The sequence below is a fragment of the Eleutherodactylus coqui genome, chromosome 5 (assembly GCF_035609145.1).
Source record: "Eleutherodactylus coqui strain aEleCoq1 chromosome 5, aEleCoq1.hap1, whole genome shotgun sequence".
Taxonomy (NCBI): Eukaryota; Metazoa; Chordata; class Amphibia; order Anura; family Eleutherodactylidae; genus Eleutherodactylus; species Eleutherodactylus coqui.
In genome coordinates this window covers 167,499,256-167,523,293 of record NC_089841.1, presented here as the reverse complement: position 1 = coordinate 167,523,293, position 24,038 = coordinate 167,499,256, and the positions used below count along the sequence as shown (strand labels likewise).

Genomic DNA, 24,038 nt, shown 5'->3' with positions numbered 1-24,038 from the left:
CAAGGGGGCACCACACAGGCATGTTACATGGTGTGTAGTATCTGTTACATAGAAGGAGGTAGATTCTGTCACTGAACATAGACTTACAAGAGATGTAAGATTTAATATATTTAATGCCAGACTTCTTGTTTTATGACTAGTCTATAAAACTCTTCAGTGCTGTACTAATTGATTATAGAAAAACTGCAAAATTCTTTTAAATATGTTCACATCTCAATGTATAAAAAAGCATCAACATTTGAAACATGCAAAAGCCATACCTTTGGCCATTTAGGATTTAGCAGTCGCGCTTTAATGGCATCATCCAGAGCTTTTTCGTACTGCGTAGTTTTAAGGTAGGCAGCCGACCTGTTGCTATACAGTATACAGTTCTGCGGATCGACTTGCAGCGTCTCGCTGTACAGCTCGATGGCCTGCTGAAAGTCTCCATTCTTACAGGCATCGTTGCTCTGACGAACTTTCTCAATAAATTCTTCCTTGCTGAGAATAGAGTTTTCAACCACTTTTCCTCCAAATGCTTTCGCAGCAATGGCTGACGACTGCAGAAAAAAAAAAGATGAAAGGGGGACGTTAAATTACAGTTGACTATCTCTACAAAGCAACTACTAAAGACAATGCCCCTATTTACCAAAACTAACAGACAAAGAGTAGAGTCCAGAGAAAGCAGGTCGCCAGCAGCACAAATTGTATATCCCTCCAAGGGCTGGGCATAGATTATGCAGTAGCCAAAGAAACAGGTGAATGGATCCTTATCACCAAATCACATGCAACAATGAAAAAAGACTTCGGCAGCATCCAGGGTGCAAATTGATATCCAAAGTTTTATTCCCCCATCACAGAAAAACAGGCAACGTTTCGGCCATGTTGGCCTTTGTCAAGCTTGACAAAGGCCAACATGGCCAAAACGTTGCCTGTTTTTCTGTGATGGGGGAATAAAACTTTGGATATCAATCTGCACCCTGGATGCTGCCGAAGTCTTTTTTCATTGCAGCAGACAAAGAGTAAAGGTGCAGCAATCAGATTCCAGCTTCCATTCTGAGGGCAGCCTCACAAAAGCGTAAGTCGCTGCGCACCGCCTGCATGAGACATTGTGTATATGCTGTGTGCCGCCAATCGCCATTCGCTATCATGGCATGTATGTGCGTGTACTATGTGCCAAGATAGAATGTGATGCTGTCTTTATTGCGCACATATTTCCCACAATATGTGCAATTGGCAACATGGGCGCCTATGGCAGATTGGTACAGCATATTCCACCAGCAAAACCCGCGTGCATAATACGCTGTCACCACACGTTCCCGTGAAGCAGCCCTTAGGCCACTTTTGCGTAGAGCGATAAATCTTTTGCACGAGCGAACAATGACAAATTTCACTCATTAACTCGATCAGATAAATTTTGTTGGCATGTCGTTCAGTCGTTCGCAGTACCAGTGAATGACTAAACAATCATTGTGCACACGCAACAATGTGCGAAGGAGCAGGCGATTAGTTTTATCATTTTAGAAACAAATAAATTCTCGTTCGCATTCAACTGTTAGCCGTGTTTACACTGAACAATATCATTCATATTCCAAGATCCAATGGGTTTTTTGAACTATAGTCGTTCCCTGTAATTGGCTGCTACTTGCCACCCTGCCCTTTTTTTGGGGGGGGAGGGGGGGGGTTTAGGGATTGGATCTGGTACACAGAGATGTGAACACAACCGCTCACATCTTCTTTAACAAAACTGCATTAAACATACGCTGGTGGAAATTGAAAGTGTTAGGCCCAATGTCCACGGGCAGATCAGATTTGCGGAATCCAAGAGGAAGATCCGCAAATCAAACCACCCATAGGAAGCATGAGCGTCCGCACATGAAGCGTGCGGATTTGTTTTGCAGAACTCTTGGTCTGAAAAACAAATCGCAGCCTGCTGCATTTGAGTGCGGTTCCCATACGGACGGTTTCCATTGAGGTCAATGGAAGCCGTCCAATCCGCGGCCTGGCCATTGATTCCACAGGAAAGCAAGAGTTTAAAAAAAAACTCAAGGTGTCAAACTATACCAGTGATTCCCAACCAGTGTCTCCAGCACCCTGGTGTGCCCCAAGAACCTGGCCATGGTGCCGCAGCTCTAAGGCTGGGAATCACTCAGACGACATTAAATTGTAGTTAGTAAAGTGTGATCAGTGTGTCAGTGTAGTGTTAGTTTAGTCAGTATATTTAGTGTATTGTCTGATCCTGTCGGTGTAAAAAAAAAAAAAAGGTCCTGCTGTGTTCCCGTCCCTGTCTCCCTGTCCCATAGTCACCCATCCTACTATTAGTGGCAGCGCATCTATCAGTGTAAAGAAAACGAAAAGTTCTGTCACCCATCCCGCCATTAGTCAGCGGCTATAGTGTCAGGATATCGTTGGTATAAAAAAAACCCCACAAAAAACAAAAGTTCGTGCTGTGTTCCTGACCCTGTGCCATGGCCAAACCATCCTAGTGATAAAGCAGTGTCCTGTGGTCATCCACCCAATATTGTATTTGTGCTTCTTTTGGGTCCTGAACAAGAAAAGTAAAGGGGTCACAACCTGATTATTCATGCTGAGTGCAAAAGTAAGTGCACCCCAATGTAATGTAATTTCCCGATGTCGTACAAGCGTGAAATTTGATACGAGTATTCTTTAGGTCCTACACAGGAAACGTAGAGGGGTCACAACTTGATTATTCAATGCTAAGTGAAAAAGTAAGTGACCCCCCCCTATTTAATGTACCTAATCTAATTCTCTAACTTCCTGGAGTCTTACAAACTTGAAATTTGGCACGATCATTGTTTAGGTTCTAAGTAGGAAAAGTAAAGGATCGCAACTTGATTATTCAATGCTAGGTGCAAAAGTATTGGCACACCTATGTAATTTAACTTCCCGGTGTCCTACAAACATGAAATTTGTAGATGCTATCTAGGAAAAGTAAAGGGGTCACAACTGGATTATTCACTGCTAAGTGTAAAAGTAAAGGCACCCCTATGTAATGTACCTAATCTAATTCTCTAACTTCCCGGTGTCGGACAAACATGAAATTTTGCACAACCATTGTTTAGGTCCTAAATAGGATAAGTAAAGTGGTCACAACTTGATTATTCAATGCTAGTGCAAAAGTAAGTGACCCCCGATGTAATGTAACTAATAACACACATTTGAACCGCACAAACATAAAATTTGCCACAACCATTCTTTACATTCTAAGATGTAATAAGAAAAATATAGGGGTGGCAACTTCAATATTGAATTTTAAACGTGAAAGACTGTGAAAATCTGCGTTACATGAGATTGTTTTTTTCTTATCTTCGAAACCATAAAGCCTAGGGAAATGATTTGTATACTGAAGGGAATGTAACTGACGTCTGTGTGTATATACTGAGGACAATCTACCTCACCTCTATGTGTATATACTGAGGATAATCTAACTGACCTCTTTGTGCATATACTACAAAGGCTGTAAAGTACATAAGGAAGCGGCCATGGACTGCAGGGATGAAGCATGCTTTTAAGGCTAAGAAGGGTCTGCAACCTCCAGTCTGGAGTTAAATTTGAATAAAAAGGGGTATTACCTTTAAGGGTAAAAAGTGAGGAAAGTGGGAGGGTTGGCACATTCTGCTGAGGGACATCTGTACATGCAGTCTGAGGAGAATCCAACGCTCCTCCATGTGTATACATATTTTATTCCTCGGTTCCTCTGAAGTAACCACAACTTCATAAAAGTTTCCGTGCAAACAACAGGTAAACACCTGTACCAAATAAACTCAGGTGAAGCCGCGTATATCAGCTAGTCTATAATATGGCCAGCAAGAGGTTACAGTGGAGGATGCCATTTCTTTGGCATTTTCTTCTTCATCATAAACTCCCTGCACCCGTGAGAAGACGGTGAAGGACTGCTCAGTGGACTACCCCAGAAAATATCAAACCCCAAATCCCCGATTTCACTCACGGAACTCTGGGATACAATTGAATACAGCAGGGCTCAGAGGAGGAACTTTAAGGTTTTTTCCTCCAGATGATTTTATTGCCCCCTGTTTTGAAGTGATCATAAAATTCCTGCATTATAATGACAATACGCAGTTGAGGGCTTAATGTCAGTTTGCTCTCAATTTCCCTGCCAGAACATTCAAGGTGGCAGAATCAAATGAAGTTGAATATGATCACTTATATAAAGTCAGGCCGGTAATAGAGCTAAGTTCGCCCAGGCGTATACTCCTGCAACAAACATTTCTGTAGATGAGCTCCTAGGACATTTCAAAGAGAGGCTTCTATTGCTGACTGAGGACGGTGGCAGTCGCAAGCTTCTGAGCTCCGCTCCGTCCGTTACCTCCGTAGCAACTTTCAAAGCATCAGCGGGTCCCTTCACCTTCCCGGAGACGCGCTGCTTACCTCACCATCTAGCCATGACTCGGCGCAGGACGGCGAGAGCCTCCCCGGTCCCGGTGGCTGATTTCTTCTCCGTTCGGAGCGGCAGAAAGACCCCGGCGGCGGCGCGCTCCTCATCTAAAAGCTCCACGCAAGGCTCCGCAAACGTTCCGGCTACATCCCAGGAAACACCGACAGGGAGCTCCAGCTTCCGCCGAGACGACTCCCGCAGTTCTCCAAGCCTGGGAGAGGTGAGTGACAGCTTCACGGACATTACACACACCACCACCTCCCCACCTAAAATGGCGTCGGGCCGCGTGTCAGCCCCAAGAGACAGTTTCTCCCCATCTGCTAGCCCGGAAAAAAGAAGGCAGAGAATGGAGGAGGCAATTGCTACCTCCCTGCCTCCATCCAACAGCACAGAGTTACTTGATATGGTCCCTACCTCAGACCAGCCTGCAACACAGGCGTTTATAAAAGAGATGATACTTGCCCTTAGAAGCACCATGAGGGAGGACCTGCATACATTCTCTGCATCATTTAACTCCGCAGTAGTGGAAATTGAGGAGAGAACTTCCCATATAGAGAACAAAATGGGAGAACTGACTAAGTCCCACAATACATTAATTGACGCCCATTACACCTTGGAGGAAGAAGTAGAGCAGATTAAAGTTAAAATGGCGGATCTGGAAGACCGCAACCGTCGGAATAATGTCAAATTTAGGGGCATCCCCGAAAAAATCAGCCCAGCAGAGTTGAAGGATTTTCTGATTCACCTAATGAAAAAACTTCTTCCCTCAACGCCTGTCCAGGAATTGATTATTGATAGGGCGCACCGCCTGCAGAAGCCAAAGTTTCTACATGAAAACATACCGCGCGATGTGATTGCGCGGATTCATTTTTTCCACGTTAAAGAGGCATTGATGTTTGCGTCTCGCAAAATGCCTGATCTGCCCCCGCAATACTCAGGCATTAAGCTTTTCGTGGACTTATCGGCAGCCACCATTCAATCCAGGAAAGCCTTTTCCCGCGTCACTACCACGCTTAGGAGGGAGAGAATCCCATATAGATGGGGCTTTCCCACAAAGCTCATCCTCCACAGAGAAGGAGTTACACACATCTTCAACAAACCAGAAGAGGGGGAGAGGTCCCTAGCCTCTTGGGGTCTCCAAATTAGCGAAGATTCTCACGACAAACCCCCTAACCAACGAGCCTCTGTGCCTTCTGAGGAAAGTCTTCAGCCCCATCCCCCCCGCTGAACTCTGATGTTCTTTTGCTTTAAACCTGGAGGTTAACCGTGCTTTCTAAGTCGGGTGAACTTTTATTCCCCCCCATTCACTTACAGGACTACATCCCTGTAATAAACAGCTGACTTTGTTTCGCTGTTCCCAGGATCTACTATCGTAGACCTAAGTGTATTGCTATACAGAAAATGTTTATCGGTTACTTGTTCCGGTACTATGTGCCAATCATTTGTGTTAAGTGTGTTTATGTTTCCCCCCCCTTCTGTGACAGGTCGGTAGCCAGCATCAATCAGGGTCCTCACAAATTCTTCGCGAAATCCCCCCCAATAATATGACAGTTAAAATATGCTCTTTAAATACAAAAGGGCTGAACTCCCCCTTTAAGAGATCGGCGGCCTGGAGAGATGCGCTTCGAGAGAAGGTTGATATTCTGTGCTTACAGGAGTCGCACCTCACTCCCGCATCGCGTCACCTTTTCTCACATAAAAGATTCCCCCAGGTATTTTTCTCATGCGCCCAGGAGAAGAGAGCGGGGACTATCATTGCCATTAAGGACTCAGTCGATACCACAATCACTGAGCAGGTGGTCGATCCGAGAGGAAGGTTCATAATCTTGGTGGGCCTCTTTAATGGTGTCCCACTAACTTTGGTAAACCTCTACGCTCCGAACTCCTCACAGATCTCTTTCCTAAATAAGATCGTTAAAAAAATACGCAAAGTTCAGAAAGGCAAAACCATAATATGCGGTGACTTCAACATTATTCCTGATAAGCAGCTAGACTCCACCAGCACAACTAATAGATCCTCCCCCACGATTTCAAAGTGGCTCCAAAAACAGGCGCTCTTTGACTCCTATAGGTGTCTCAATTCAACGTCTAGAGAATACACTTACTACTCCCCTCGCCACAGATCCTTCTCAAGGATTGATCTATTTCTGCTAGATAAATGGACCCTCCCGTGCGCTAGGAGTGCGGAGATAGGTAGGGCCACATGGTCAGACCACGCCCCCGTATTTCTCTCGCTAGCAATAGCGAGATCCCCCCCGACTCTGGGAAGCTGGAGAATTAATACAGCCCTTATGAGACTCCCGGAATATAAAAAGTCTATCAAAGAGGCACTGAATGAATACTTTTCAACTAATGTAAATCCAGAGGTGGACGTGTTCTCCACGTGGTGCGCCCATAAGGCGTTCATGAGGGGGATTTTGATCAAGATCAGCTCCCATCATAAAAAAAAGAAGCAACTATTAGTTAATAGTATCCTGGAACAAATCGCAAAGACAGAGCAAAATATCCAGTCCTCCCCTTCTATCGAGCTACACAGGGAACTTATGGCCCTTCGTCACAATCTTCGCCAGGAACTGATTGGAGATTATATTAAAACCTTAAACTTCTCTAAGATGAACTACTACACGGCCTTTAATAAACCTTCCAAGCTGATGGCTAGGATAATTAAACAAAGACAGGCCCCAACCAAAATTCCATTTCTGATCAAACAAGATGGATCTAACACCAAAATATCCCATCCCCAAGCCATAGCGGATGAGTTTAGCCTCTTTTATTCTAAACTTTACAATTTAAACAAAGATGATCTCACCCACCAACCGGACACCCACCAAATCAACAAATTCCTGGAGGGGATTCGTCTCCCCACTATTGGAGAGGACCACCTGAAACTATTGAATTCCCCGGTCTCCCTCTTGGAGATTCTGGGTACAATAAAGTCCCTAAAGACACACAAGGCCCCGGGTCCGGACGGCTTTTCTAACGAATATTATAAAGACTTTGCCCCGGATCTGGCGCCTTGTATGGTAGATACATTCAATAAAGCGGTATCTACGGGCTCCCTCCCGAAGGAAATGCTAAATGCCACTATTGTGACAATCCCTAAACAGGGGAAGCCCCCGACCTCTCCTGCAAATTTTCGGCCCATTTCACTACTCAATAGTGACACAAAAATTTACTCTAAATTACTCGCCCAACGCCTCCTAAAAATCCTTCCACAAATAATCCATGGCGACCAGGTGGGCTTTACTAGGGGGAGACAGGCATCGGATGGCACCAGAAGGGTCTTAAATTTGGTAGCAGTGGCGGAGGCGGACCGTACCCCAGCTATACTATTGGCTTTAGATGCTGAGAAAGCCTTTGATAGGCTCCACTGGGGGTTCGCCTTCGCCACTCTAGAGAAGTTTGGATTCTGTGGAGACATTCTTGGGGCCATCCGTGCCCTCTATGGAGAGCCCTCTGCTGGAGTTCTAGTAGATGGGACCTTCTCAAAACCTTTTAAAATAACAAATGGCACCCGGCAAGGATGTCCATTATCCCCATTACTCTTTACTCTTATTATGGAACCCCTGGCGGAGGCGATTAGAATGAACGCAAACATTAGAGGGATACCCGCTGGCGAAAGACAACACAAAATTAGCTTGTTCGCGGACGATGTCCTGCTCCTTCTCACAGACCCCATTGCTTCCCTGAGAGAGGTCTCCCACATAATTCAAGAATTTAGCAAGGTGTCCTACTATAAATTAAATATCGACAAATCGCAGCTACTTGCTATTAATATAGACAACTCCCTGAAAGTAGATATCCAAAAAGAATTCCCTTTTCGATGGGGAGAGGGCGCCCTCCCGTTTCTGGGGATAAAAATCTGTACTCCCCTGTCCAACACGGTCCAAGCCAATCTCTCTCCTTTGTTGGCTAACCTTCACGGAGAACTTGCGTCCCTGGGAAAAAGTGAGCCGTCGTGGATGGGTAGGGTCACTCTTTATAAAATGCTGATCCTTCCTAAAATCCTATATATATTTCGCACGGTCAACCTCCCGATCCCTAGGCTTGAAGTACAGAAGTTTCAGAAACAATTATCTGGATTTGTATGGAGAGGTAGAAGACCGAGAGTCGCTGCCTCTATTCTACACTTAAACAGGAAGCAAGGGGGTCTGGGGCTGCCAAACTTGTGGTCCTATCTGCAGGCATCCATCATTAATCAATCCAGAATATGGTTAAGTCCGGATCCGGGGCCAAGCTGGCTACAAATTGAGACCCATCTGAATGGTGGTAGGCCTCTCCGCTCTCTTCTCCTGGCATCCCTACTGGCCTCGTCCACACCGACTGAGCTCCCGGTCTTCAGTGCTGGGAATCTGTCCCCTACCATGCAGGCCGTACTGGAGTCGTGGAGGTGGTGGGCTCGTCGACCCGGCAATCACAGGGGTAAAGTGTTGGATCATATTCCCATTAATGCCTTGGAATACCTCGTCCCCGACCTACACTTGGGGAGTTGGGTGGTGAAGGGAATATCAAACGTAAATGATATAATAATAGATCAAGGTGCCGCCTCGTTCCAAGATCTGAGAGAAAGATTTGACTTGCCAATGAGAGAATTCCTCAGATACCTCCAGGTAAGATCCCTTCTCCGGACCACTGGGGTGGCCAGGGTGAAACTGGCGACTGACCTCTTGAGAATCCTTAAGAGCCCGGGCCCGTCGTCTCGCTCCATGGTCAGGGTCTGCTATGACTCTTTCTCTGGCGACATGGGGGATACAAAAAGGGCACACATCCTCAACTGGGAGAGGGACCTGGGGAGGAAGTTTCCACCAGATAGATGGATTGCGGCCTTCACGTGGGCCAATAAGGCAACTATTAATGCAAACATTTTGGAAGTACACACAAAGGTGCTGACGAGGTGGTACTTCACCCCAGTTGCGTTGGCAAGGGCATTTCCCGACTCGGGAGATGGTTGCTGGAGACATTGCGGCCACAGGGGTAACATTTATCACATTTTTTGGAGCTGCCCGAAGCTGTCACAATTCTGGGCCGATGTCTTCTCCTGGATGAGGGTGATTACGAGGGTGCACATCCCCAGATCCCCCGAACTGGCTATTCTGCTACTTGACAACGACCATATGCCACATTCCATTAAAAGGTGGGTGGGCCACGTTCTTCTTACCGCCAAACTGCTGATATCTAGGAGATGGAGGGCGGCTGAGACCCCCACTATCTCGGAACTAAAGCAAACAATTTCTGATCACAACACATACGAAAAATTGTTCGCCCTAAAGAACGGGAACTATGCTAATTATTGTATAAAGTGGGACCCATGGTTACATAATTGCTTGACCTAATTCCTGACTCTCGGTTATTGACTGACTGTTTCTCTTCCCTCTCCCCTCCCCCCCCCCCCCCCCCCCCCCTCCCCTCTACCCCACCTCTACTCTGTTATTGGTTATCAGTTTAAATGTTCAAAAGTAATATATAATATACATTGTCTTATTTCTCAGCAGTAGTTCCGCTTATACTGTTATACTCTTGACATCCTCCTCCCATAAACTACAGCCATGGACTCTATTGGGATTCTGGATAAAGGGAAGTTGTCAATGAATGTTTTTCTTGTTAACAACGCTAAAAAACTAAGCAACACACTTGTCTGTAAAGTTATCTGTTCTATGTTATATATGTAACAGTGTGTTAGAAACCCAATAAAGAACAAATTGTTTAAAAAGAGAGGCTTCTATTCAGCCAGTACCTAAGCAGTACAGCTGCTCTCACACAAGCGTCTTTTCAAATGCCCCGTTTGACAGTGTTTTTTTAACGCACCCAATCAATACAGTGGGTGATGAGGTGCATTAAAAAGCGCTAAACGCACTAAAATAGAGCACACAGCGTTTAAAATCACAATGTTAGTAATGCCACGTTCGAACACTAAGCTGCAAAGCCCCATTGAAATCAATGGAGGCGTTTAACAGCATTTAGCATTGTGTGCGAGAGTGGCCTAAGAGGGCACGGTATGGCGTGAAAATGTACAAACTGTGTGAGAGTACATCAGGGTACATCCGTAAGTTCAGGATTTATGAAGGGAAGGACACCACAATTAAGCCCCTAAATGCCCTTCCCCTTCCGAAAATTACAAGAAAAATTGTATGGGAATTGATGCACCCAGTACTGGACCAGGGTTACCACCTCTGCCTGGATAGGTTTTACACCAGTATTCCCCTATTTTAGAGCCTTTACTTACTGGTAAGCTGTGGCATGTAGCACTGTTAGATAAATTCTATAGTATGGCCGGCAAGAGGTTTACTGAGTCTGAGTCAGACTCAGCTTCTCAGAAGGGGTGAGAGCCGGGGACTATGCAGCAACAACGTATTGTGTGTCAAGTATAAGGACGAGAGGGATGTCCTTTTATTGAGCACAGTACATGCCCATAGCAGTACCCCCTGCCCAGTACAAGGTACCAGTACAGAGACCCCCAAGCCAGACTGCATCCTCGACTACAATAGGTACATGGGAGGGGTTGACCTATCTGTTGAAGTACTCGAGCCCTACAATGCCATGTGGAAAACAAGGGTGTGATGTGAAAAACTGTCCATGCACATCATACAGGTGGCACTGTTTAATGCCTATATGCTATATCGATGTGCATGCCAGAGGGGCACCTTTTTTGACTTCCAGTAGGAGGTCAACAAGGCCCTAATATTTGGGGACCAAGAAGAAGGGAGCCCAGTGCTACTGGAAGCGAGGCCACATGAATTGTACTAGGCCAACATTTTCCTAGTAAAACACACTCCACTGGTAAGAAGGGAAGGACCCAAAAAAGGTGCAGAGTCTGTTACAAATGAGGAATCAGAAAGGACACCATTCATTACTGTGAAACATGCCCCACACAACCCGGTCTGTGCATAAAAGATTGCTTCAAAATATACCACACGCCCCTGGAATTTTAATGCCATTATTGCGCTGAACCCCCGTTCTATGATTTACCCCAATGTACTCCGCACAGCTTATACATAATGCCACATGCCGCTCCTTCCGTTCTGAGCCCTGCCATGTGCCCAAATAGCAGTTTACGTCTACATATGGGTCATTTCTATCCTTGGAACAAATTGGGTAATACATCTTAGGGTGCTTTTTTCCCGCCCCCTCCTATTACTGGCTGCGGACAAGGGACAGGAGCCCTATCCCATTGCAAACATTGCGGAGGGGAGGAGAGAGGCACAGAGCCGCTGAGGGGGGAGGGAAGCGGCAAGACCGCTCAGATGGTAGCGTATATCGGCTGGCCGCAAAAACGGCGGCCTATATATGCTCCTGTGAATAAGCCCCTACAAGGAGAAAACTCAAAGTTTGAAAATTTCGAATTTTTCCAACATTTTCACTATATTTTGATTTTTGTTCCTAAAAAAGACAAAATTTACTGATGAAAATTTACCACTGACAAACTACAATATAACCCAAAAAAACTGAATCCATAAGTAAAAGCATTCAAAAGTTATTACCACAGAAAGTGACAGATGTCAGATTTGAAAATTAAAGGGCAGGGTGCCACTGCTGGGGACTCTAGGCCATAATGTCTGCCAGCCCAGAGAGGTGAGGAAGTGCTAATCGTCCCAAATGTTATGGGTACTGTAGACAGCTTAAGCTTACGATGTGCTGACTCCCAGACAAAGGGAGTTTAAACTGAATGACCTGATGGAAAAATGACTGGGGGACGGGGTTAGATGTATGCTCCAACTCATAAAGAAATGTTGGCAAAATGATCAATTTTATCAGGTTGACACATCCAGATTAAATGGCAAACCCTTCCAGACAAAAATTTTGGTTTGGTTGTATTCCTGCAATGGAATAACATCATGATCATGGCCTACTTGAGGATCTTTCATAACAATAATGACCAAATACTTAAATTCAGACACCACTTGAGGGAACAGACTATGGCCTCGGCGATAGGGGCATATATACAGATTTTCCCTTATTGAGTCTAATACTAGAGTGGTAGCTAAAACCATCTATTAATTCAATAGCATGCAGGAGTGTTGTGTCAGGGTCGGACATAGAGAATCAAAGGGGTTGCCTGGGATTTCAGGGATTTTTTTCTATTGGTGAGGGGGTGAAGTGATGCATGAGTTTTGGATCTCATGCCCTTAATCTATTCAGACTTTAGCAGCACCTGGTGGTACTATTGTATCTTGTCTCCACCGGAACTAGGGGTGGAGACACGAGCTTGGCCTAGAGCTCCCAGTTTCACACCCCCATTTTGTGATTGGCTGACACTCTGCAGTTCAGATGTTGCCCCTGGTGCAGGACCACCAACAGCGCCATGGATCGTCGTCCCGAATGAGGAGGCTGCAGAGCAGTGCTAGCTGCCGGTGATCCCACAACATGGCAGGACACAGGAGGAATCTGACCGGCGTCTGGAGAACTGGCTTTCTCAACAAGGAGGCAGCAGACCGCCGGACAGAGAAGCGGCATTCCGACTAGTCGCTGTCACTTATGGCATGGAGGCTGCATCAGCGCCTGTGCTAACAGTGACAGCGCTGCCACTAGCATACTGTGGAGGCTGCCAGGAGACTCCCGAAGATGTGAGGGTGCCGGTGACTGTCTTATCAGCCGAGGCGACACTGATGCCAGTCAGCTGCCTAGAGCACAGTGAGTGACAAGCGAGGAGGGCGGCAGAGGGAAACAGTCACAGTGGCACGTCGAGCTCTGGTCCTTCTGCAGCGACACTTTCCCTTCTGGACAGCGCACCGCTGTACCCTCATGGCTCCTGTCACTCACCCTCGCCACTGTGTGGCATCGGGGCTCCTGCGCTGTGTGTCTCTCCCTGCCACTCTGCTCCCTGAAGTGGTCCTGTCGGCGCTTCTGCCCAAACAGTCTCACTGCTGCTGTACTCCTGCCCTGCTGCAGCCCCCCTCCACCATCAGTCTCCCTTGGACCCGCTGCGGCCACTCATACTGATCCTTGGCCAGCTCCTGAAGCCAGCTCTCTTCGGGCAGCTCCTGAGGCCAGCTCCTTCAAAGCACACACCGCCACCCTAGCCAATCAGGATCTTGGGGGCGTAAAGAAGGGGGATACTGTCATTCACTACGTCTCCACCCATTGCTCTGGTGGAGACAAGATACAACAGTACCGCACCTAGTTGCTGGTGTCACATGTTGGGCCTCCTAAGTGATGTTGCATAAAGCTCTGAGTAGACCACAGCCAACAGTCATCAAGTAAAGAAGGGGGGTGGAGGAAGCGAGCTGAATGTTCGCACCCAGGCCCTTGAGCCTTTCGCCCCTGGGTTAAATGAAATATAGTTTATTTCACTTGCATGTTCTCTTGGTCACAGTTGATAGCGACAATAAAGACGAAAAGGTCATTTTTGTATTCAGCAAAACACAATAAAAAACTGTGCCCAGCTTATATCATAGTATAATTGTAAAAACCTAGCGAATAGATAAAACACAAACACATATCCCCACAGTAGAGCAATGGTAATAGTTAATAACTACAGTTAGTTTTTCCAAAGTAGGCCACTAAATTAAAAACAGTGCTTTCATTAGGAAACAGGCAAAATACCAAAGGTGTATGTCATCACTGGTTAGACAAAACTACTACTTAACTTTAAATATAACCCCAAAATAGTAGGCTTTTACTAAGAGCAAGCAAAACAAAACATTTGGGCATGGCAAATTCTCACAGGAATGTGCAAAAGCAAAGTTTTCTATGTTTTTTTTTCTTTAATATATACAGTATGTATATAGTCATTCTTGGCCAAACAAGCCAGTAAATATTTGAAAAATGCTGAAAGAAATTCTGTTAAATAAGATAAAATGGAATGCAGATCTATCCACCACGTCAACATATTCTAAAATGCAAATATGCAGAACAAGTGAAAAAAAATTATTTTCAGGCTAAAGGGGTTGTACCAAAATCAGCTTCTAACACCCATCCATAGAATAAGAGATAAAAATGTGATCGTTGGGGTCTCATTGCTTAGACCCCCACCGATTCCAAGAACGGGAGTCCCGTTTCTTGTAACTGTGGGCTTCCTGCACCCACCCACAATGACATGGAGACTGAATGAAGAGGTACTCCATTCAATGTCCTCCTCACTGTTGGTGGTGCAGTGAGCCTGCAGTGAGGAGAGCAGTATATACTACTCCTGTTATTGGGATCAGTGGGGGTCTCAGCAGTGAAGCCACCACCGATCAGACTTTTATCACCTATGACATGATAGTAGTTCATTTTGGTACAAGACCTTTAATTCCTTAACGCCACCCGATATTCAGCTATCTCAATTCATGTCTTACCCTCCATTTATGACACCAATTTGCTGTTGTTGATGATAGTGCTTGATAGAAATATATAATTTCCCTCTTTTCGTGCATGCAATCACTTTTTATAGACCACATGACCTTTAGTTCATCAAATCAAATCTATTCTTTCAAACTTAAAAGATTTTCCCATCTTACTGTATTTTGTAGCATCCAAATCAAGACGTGACTCTTTTGTAACTGTATCTATATCTGAATGGTGGTTTTATCCTTGGTTTTATTACATTGTAAAACGCTATTAAATTGTGAGATGTAGTGGCGCAACATAACAGACTACTAATAATAAAAGTTATACAGACATTACTGTGTCGGCGTAGCAGACTCCGGATCCTCTAAAAAGACATGGAAAGGCATTCTTTAAAGGGAATTTGTCATCAAAAATGATCTTTGCTTACACAAAGTTATTTTTTATTTGGAACATGTTTTTTAAAGACTTTCAGTTGATTTTTCTTTCAATTTTCCATTCCACTGTGTGTTCTTTAAAAGAAATCCAGAAATCTTTTTCACACTCACCACTGAGCCTCATAATAGATTAACACTTCCTGTTCTGTAGAAATTACTTTTCAGTAATCATCTCCTTATAATTACAGACGGGATTTAAATTAAAGGGGTTGTCCCGCGGCAGCAAGTGGGGATATACACTTCTGTATGGCCATATTAATGCACTTTGTAATATACATCGTGCATTAAATATGAGCCATACAGAAGTTATTCACTTACCTGCTCCGTTGCTGGCGTCCCCGTCTCCATGGTGCCGTCTAATTTCAGCGTCTAATCGCCCGATTAGACGAGCTTGCGCAGTCCGGTCTTCTCCCTGGTGAATGGGGCCGCTCGTGCCGGAGAGCTGGTCCTCGTAGCTCCGCCCCGTCACGTGTGCCGATTCCAGCCAATCAGGAGGCTGGAATCGGCAATGGACCGCACAGAGCCCACGGTGCACCATGGGAGAAGACCCGCGGTGCATCGTGGGTGAAGATCCCGGTGGCCATCTTGGTAAGGTAAGTAAGAAGTCGCCGCAGCGCGGGGATTCGGGTAAGTACTAAACGTTTGTTTGTTTTTTTTAACCCATGCATTGGGTTTGTCTCGCGCCGAACGGGGGGCCTATTGAATAAAAAAAAAACGTTTTGGCGCGGGACAACCCCTTTAAGGATAACATCTATATACTAACGACACAGGATTACACGATTAACAATTAATGGTGGTCACAGCTCACCTCTTCCACTCCCTGCACATGTCACAGAGCATACCTAGAAAACTCCATCACAGAAGCCAATGAGGTCATCCTAAGTCTATAGGTTCTTTGGGTCCCTTTGACTCCTATAAGGCATATCTCTGAATGTTAATGGGGATGTCTATAATAAGATGTAGTAAAATTTTAGATGGCAAGGAATGTGAAAAAGCGACAAACTGAAATGTACTCCCTGTCCCGATCCCCCATCAGTCCAATGTCACTGCTCCCATTGTGCCTGTCAGGGTTTGTTTACAATCTGCAGCAGAGATGTATCCATATACCCTTGACTGCTGCAGCCTCAGTGGTTTTGAGGCCAGTGATTGGCTGCAGTGGTCATGTGTGTATACAGGATATCACCATTGTAAATAAAATCCATAAGGCAGGATGGGAGCAGTACCACTGGATAAATGGGGATTGGAATGGTGAATATAGCTTAGTTTATCTTCTTCACATTCCCTGCCCTCTGAAATGTTAATAAATCTCAAACAGACCTTTTAGCAGTGGTTCAGGCAAGACATTGAAACAAATGAAAGGAGGAGGATAGCAGGTAAGTGCATACAGTGATATAAATGTACTCTTTTAAAGTCTTTAATGTTAATGTTGTGCATTTCATGGTTTTTGTAACTTTAAGTGTAGTTGTTCAGCTGGTGCAGTGAGCAGGTGCCCCATAGGTTTAGGTAGGTGGAGTCTTGTTGAGAGGGATAACACTGGATGATGTACATATACGCAAAATAGTTGATGCATAGGAATGAGGACAGATACTTCGTTGGTGTGATTGTGAGCCAGCCAATACAGAGTGCTCTACAGGATGGCCAGTGAAGAAGCAAGCAGAAGCTAACCTGACTAGAGTGGACTAGTTGCCACACAGCAGACCAGGTGGGAGCATGCTCCATGTTGTAGAGATTGTGCTTATTTCCAAGGGCCATACTCGCCTCCACATAAGAAGGAGGACTGTTATATTTACCCTGCCACAAAGTAAAGCTGAACTGCTACTGTTGTTAACGGCTGTAAGTAAATACAAGTTCAAGCATCAAGTTGGCCTCCACAATGTTTGTCATTCCTCCAAGACATTATTATTTCCGTACGAGGCGCCAACCAGAAGCTCTGGCACTGGCTGCCAGGCCACCGCCCATGGATCCGCAACCAGTGGCCCAGCCAGAGTGACCACAGCACTCTGATAATCTTATATAACAAACTCAATACTATAACAGTATCCAGTAAATTTCTAATCTCTCCACAGTGGCAGCTGTAGGCAGCCAGAATTTTATCGCCTAATTCATTATCTCTATGGGGATTTGAAGCTTCGTTACAGAAAAAAAGGCAACTGCCATATATATATAAAAATTTATACATATATATATATATATATATATAATTTTCACACACACACACACATATATATATAATAAACTAATCAGCACAGAATGTACCTAAAACGTGCAATTTTTTTTTTTACTATGCCACAAGAATTTACTTCTTCTTTATCCTTTGTTGTTGCCAAACATAGTATTGAATCTTATAATACTTGTTCAAAAATTTTAAGTAACACAAAAAACTAAGTAGAGGAAAATTTGGGGAGGCCGTTGACTAACTTATGACTACATTATATTACCCCATATATCATCCTTAATTTTGCCCACCTATCCATTCATGTGTAAGAGCATCTCCAAGAGATTGTATGAGTTTACATATTCACTTATATATGATGAGAAATCTTCTTTAAACAAATATTCCAAAGCTAATTACTGTTACACACATATATATATATATATATATATATATATATATATATATATATATATATATATATATATCACTAGTGTCACAGTGCTTCTGGTGCCATTTGGTTCCAGGAATCGGCACAACTCTGGCATAACATCACAGCATCGGCACCTGCCCCGTGATGGGCCTGGTGGTGTAGGAGTAGAGTCATTCTGTTTCTGGCACTATGGGAGAAACATGTCCCCATCTGTATAGTTGCTTGATAGGGTGGGTGTCATTCCAGCTAACCTACTAGGTATTAAAAAGTGGCTCTTGCATTCAGCAGATGACGGTTATTCACTTCAGTATCCTGGTCAGTCTCAGTTTGGAAGCCTTGAAGTCTTGCCTTGCTGTGGCTATTATAAGCATGTTCCTGTGGGTTTTCAGCTACGGTTCTCTGTGTTTGTGGTTTTCATGTTTACTTTTGTCATTTTCTCCTCTTTCGGTCTTGTCCTCTCTCCTCTGTTCCTTGTCCTTTGGTCCAGTCACTACATAGGGTTATCTAGGGAATCTACCAAGGCTCTGGCCATGGGGTGTAGCCCTGCTTTAGGCAGGATCAGTCAGGGACAGAATAGTGTCAGCTTTTCCCTACCCCCGTCTTGTATTTATACCATCCATTCAGCCTGCATACTTTGCCTGGCCATCACCTTCCCTTATGTTTTTCCAAGTTGGATCCATGTGCCAGTTGTCATCTATAGAAAAGGCAGTCATAACAGCTAGAGTATGGCAGCACTTTATAAATCAGTGGGATTTGAACTATGGGATCCTGAGAATGAAGGGGCTACAACACTGGGGGGCTGCATCCCTTTCACTGTTCTTCCTTGCACAGCAGTGCAAATAGACGTTAAGAAAAAACTAAGACAACTCCAACCTCCGTGATCATAAAATGATGGTATTTCTTAGAAACATGCCATCACTTTTCAAGATATGAATATCCTTTTAAAATTAATATGTATTTCTTTAATTGCACACAAACTGTTAAGGTCTAATTACACAACCAGTGATCTGACATGACGGTTTGTGTGAATGTTCAAAGGATGAGCAGACACTTGTTCATCACCTAATTGGATCTTTTAGGCAGGCGTAAAAATACTTGTAGGCAGACCATTCCCCATGTAAACAGGTATTCACTGTCGCCTGAATGGGGTTTCCTCCCATACTACCAATTCCCATGTGAACAGTATTAACAAGTGCCAAACGAGATGCTATTTGTTGATTGCTACTTGTAATAAAGGGCGGAAAAGTGGCCCTTGCAAAAGGGCCCTGACTCTTTTTTAGCCTACTATGGTGATCTGCCAGCCTCACATGGGAAACATGCTTTCCATGTGCATCAATTCATGATACTGTTACTTATTCTTCATATCATCTATATAAAAACCCTTTTAAACTGGAAGATTAAATACTGAAGCAAAGAAACAATAGACTAGAAAATAAAGAAGGGGTCTACAGTTCTGTTCACACCGGTGTCATGGCTTCTGTTACAAGCAACGTATTCATTGCACAACCAAAACCAATGGATATCACTGATAAAATCTGCAGATCCGTACTAAAATTTAGGGTTTAGGACTTCCTGAGATGCATCTCAGACCCACAGGAGATTACCAGTTGATGACAGACTTTACAGTATTTTCCCCGCTGTAAAACAATTTGCCTGTGTTTGATGCTACACCATTTTGTTACGCTACAATTTATGGTTTGTCAGCCTCCATAACAGACATATGAAATTATCCTCATTGAAGTTGCTATGTAAAATTGTTGACATTAAGTATCTCTGTATAAGATCAAGAAGAAATTCTGTAGAATTAGGAAAGGTGCTCCAATGAGAAAATTCAACACCTCTAGAATCCCCCAATCATACACTATTAAGGTAGCAAACCGATGCGAACTGCTCGACACATCAGAAAAGCATCCAGAGGAACTATGGCACGATATATACAGTCCATAGTTATGGAAACAGCCAGTAAGCATCTCACCTATAAGAAGCAGGAAAAACAACAAGCAAACCCTCAGAATAGCTGATAAAAGAAGAGCAGCAAAGGCGGACGGCAAAGGACGAAGTTCAGCAACTAAATACCGATTATCAGTGAGCGGCACAGAAAGACAAGGAAATGGACTGGCATAAGTGTTGCAAACAACTTGAAGCAGAGGGCATAAAGGGCCATATCCAAGGCCTATTTTCACATGTCAAGATGGCCTGAAAACCTTTCATGGCATGCAACAGCACAATCAAAGGCAAAAATGGGAAGGAACTGAATGACCAACAGAGCATTAAAGGGGCTCTATACACTTCTGTATGGCCATATTAATGCACTTTGTAATGTACATTGTGCATTAATTATGAGCCATACAGAAGTTATAAAAAGTTTTTTACTTACCTGCTCCGTTGCTAGCGTCCTCGTTCCCATGGAGCCGACTAATTTTCGCCCTCCGATGGCCAAATTAGCCGCGCTTGCGCAGTCCGGGTCTTCTGCTCTCTTCAATGGAGCCGCTCGTGCAGAATGCCGGCTCCGTGTAGCTCCGCCCCGTCACGTGCCGATTCCAGCCAATCAGGAGGCTGGAATCGGCAATGGACCGCACAGAAGAGCTGCGGTCCACGGAGGGAGCAGACCCCGGCGGCCATCTTCAGCAGGTAAGTATGAAGACGCCGGACCACCGGGATTCAGGTAAGCGCTGAGCGGTTTGTTTTTTTAACCCCTGCATCGGGGTTGTCTCGCGCCGAACGGGGGGGGGGGTTAAAAAAAAAAACCCCGTTTCGGCGCGGGACAACCCCTTTAAGTATAGGTGGAGGGAATACTCAAAGGAACTATATGCCTGCAACCACATACCTGTACCATTGCATGAGGTAGACATGGAGCTCTGCATTAGGGAGTGGTTATGGCAATGAAACAACCAGCCAAAATAAAGCACCAGGCACAGATAACATACCAGCAGAGCTATTGCTGCCAGTACCAGTGAAAACAATCACAGCGCTGTGCCAGGCAGTATGGGCATCCACACTATGGCGGCAGGACTGGAAAAGATCTGTCTTCATCCCTCTACCAAAGAAAGGCGACTCACAGAATTGCCCCAACTACCGAACAATAGCCCTCATTCTGCATGCAAGCAAGATCCTTCTCAAAATTATACAGGAAAGACTGAGATCAGTAGTTGAAACAGAACTACCTAATTCATATGCAGGATAGCGGTGAAGACGCGGCACCCTACGACAACATTGCAAACCTGCAATGGACCATGGAAAAAGCTTGAGAATACCAAAAAAATATCTACATGTGCTACATTGACTACATCAAGGCCTTTGATTGTGTCGACCATGACAAGCTATGGAACACCCTACAAGAGCTCGGCTTATCAGCACATCTAGTCAAGCTGATAAAATCACTTTATACCAATCAAGAAGCCACTGTGAGAACACAGTATGGGGACACAGATTGGTTTGGAATTGGCAAAGGCGTCCGACAGGGCTGCATCCTCTCACCCTTCTTGTTTAAAGGGGTTCTGACATGAATAATGTTTTTATGCTTTAGCAGCCATTGTTCCCTGGTCTGCCTAATGGACACAGGGAACCCACGGTTTAATGGCTGCTAAAACATAAAAACATAATACTTACCTTGTCTCCTGTTGTTGTTGACATCGGGGGGGTCATCTTCCAGTAGGTGCTGCTCGTCCTCTTCTTCCTCCACGAGCCGCGCTGCTCCGGGATCGCGCGCATGCGCAGTGGAGAGGTGCCCTCTGACAGGAGTCAGGACGGGCCGTGTCTCTACTGCGCACGCGCAGAATCTCGGAGTTCAGCCAGGACAGACGGGCCGCCCACAGCAAGCACTGCTTGTGACGTGCTTGCTGTGGGCGGTCCGTCCGTTTACCTCGGAAGTGACTGACGGACGGAGCAGAGCAGGAAGCGGTCATTTTGACCGCTCCTGCTCTGCTTCTACAAGCCACAGAAAAAGATGCCGGCTGGAGGGGACATGCCTGTCGATCGGTCCTAGCCAGGCAAGGTGAGTAAATTTTTTTTTTTTTTAATGTCAGAACCCCTTTAACCTATATGCAGAAGTGATCATGTGTAAAATGGACCTAGACGAATTGCAAACCAGGGTAAAAAATAGGTGGCAGAAACATCAACAATCTCTGTTACGCAGATGAAACAATTCTGCTTGCAGAAACAGAAGCAGGTCTGAAGTAGCTGATATGTACGATTAAAACTGAACGTGAAAAACCTTGCCACTACCTGAATTTAACGAAGACTAAAATTATGACAACTGCAAAAAATGGCCAAATTTAAGTCAAAATCGAAAACAAGGCTGTAGAATACTTGCAAGACTTCATCTTCCTTGGTTCGAAAATTGACCAGACTGGAGAATCTATGCCAGAGAAAAAACCTAGGATAGCATTGGGGAAAAGCGCAATGCTAAACATGGGCAAAATCTGGAAATGTAGGGATATCGGTATAGCAACTAAACGCAAGATAGTGCAAACAATCGTATTCCCCATAGCTATGTATTGATGTGAGAGCTGGACTGCAAAAAAAGCTGATAGGAGGATTGATGCATTTGAGTTGTGGTACTTGTGAAAGCTGCTGCGTATGCCCTGGACGGCGAGAGTAACAAACAGAGAAGTCCTGAATCATAGAAGACCTGATATTTCTCTGAAGGGCAAGATGGCCCGCCTCAGGTGCACGGATTTTGGCCATGAAATGTGAGCAGAGTCACTAGAAAAATCTGTAATGCTTGGACAGATCAGTGGCAAAAGAAGACCCGGCCGCCAAAGAACACGATGGCTGATACTGTCAGACCTGATACTGGCATGGATATCACACAACTGAAAGAAGCAGTGCAAACCGAAAAACATGGAGGGATGGAGCCTTTAGGGTCACCGAGGGTCGTGAATGACTAAATGGCTAACAACAACATCTCCATATAAATCTGATTTCATTACATCTTTAAAAATGTAAAGCGTGTAGTGTTCCCTCTAAGTCACAGAGATGTCTCATTATAGTACATCTAATATACGCAACCTATGGTTCTGCGTCATGCTGGAAGTCGTGGTTCACTAACAGCTGGAGAGTTGAAAGTTGGGGGAACGCTGTGAAGTGCAATAATTTGTGTTTTGGACTTCTACATGATCTGCCCCAATAAACCTTGATGTTATTGGTAATTTATTAGGTTTATAAAAGACAAAATTCAAATTACATTTATGAAATTCGTCTGAGAACAAAAATTTATCATTGATTTCCTACACGCATTGTGGTCAAATCACAGCACAGGTGCCATTTAATAGTGATCAGACGTTCACATTCATACATAGTTGCAAGCAGCTGGCAATTAAAATCAAGACCCAAGGAAAAATGTTCTTTTATAATTGCAATGGAGGAGGGGCCAGTTAATGGATTCTAAAACATATTTAAAAGAATGTCTCATGCATCTAAAATTGTAAAGGAAGCACAATCTACTGAAAATATGTTAGGGCAAATGGAAAAGAATACGCAAGGCAGGGTTGCCTCAGGTAAACTGGGACAATTTACATGTGTGAGCACTTTTTGATTACATGGTTTGAATATTTGAGAATAACTTTAAACCCTCTTAAAAACACTCCAGCGGTCATTAAGACTAGGCTGGAGCCAGGTAACAGATGCACATAGAATGTGCTGCTGATGATTAACTTCCTGGGTCATGAAAGTTTTTACTGCCTGGATACAAAAAATCCAACTGCATACAGCATTTATTCTATTCTATTAGAAATCTAGTGCCTGAACTTTGCCCTAAAGGGGTCCTATCATTGAAAAAAAAATCAATCTATACTTACCTATTACTCCCCAGGCAGTCTTCTTACCAGATCTTCACCTCACCGATCTTCTCCTGACTCCTCCAGTCCCCCGGGTCACCTCACCTCCAGCCGTCCGGATCCTCTTTTTCCTGTGATGAAGTGACCCCCCCCCCCAATATCAAATCCCAGATAAATCCCCTAAATTAATTTTAGACCCCGTAAATACAGAATATTCAGATTCCCAAAGTATCTTCAGACCCCTTATATTTATATCAGACTCCTAACTTAATTCAAACCAAAAACCAGACCCCCTAAATATATTTAGACCCCAGTCCAGACTTCCTAAATATAGTCAGATCCCCTGTATAATTTCATATTCAAGACCAGACCCCTAATTTTATTCAGACCCCAGATCAAAAATATTATATTCCCCTTTCCAGACCAGATCACATACCTACCCTGCTCGCTCCGGGCTCTTCAGCATCAGGATGTTCTGTGCACCTCCACACACTACAGGCTGATGCTGAATCATAGAGTTGTAAGGTCCATCCAGGGTCATCGGGTCCAACCCCCTGCTCAGTGCAGGATTCACTAAGTC

The 24,038-nt window shown here is 44.5% G+C and overlaps 1 protein-coding gene across 2 annotated transcripts in view; it reads right to left on the bottom strand.

Annotated features, from left to right (window-relative positions):
* Nucleotides 1–24,038, bottom strand: part of TTC28 (tetratricopeptide repeat domain 28) — a 543,332-nt gene that overhangs the window by 484,023 nt on the left and 35,271 nt on the right. For both annotated transcript variants that reach the window (XM_066603685.1, XM_066603686.1), the window contains exon 2: nt 261–539. In XM_066603685.1, coding sequence (XP_066459782.1) covers nt 261–539 — 279 coding nt within the window. The remainder of the gene's footprint in view (nt 1–260; nt 540–24,038) is intronic.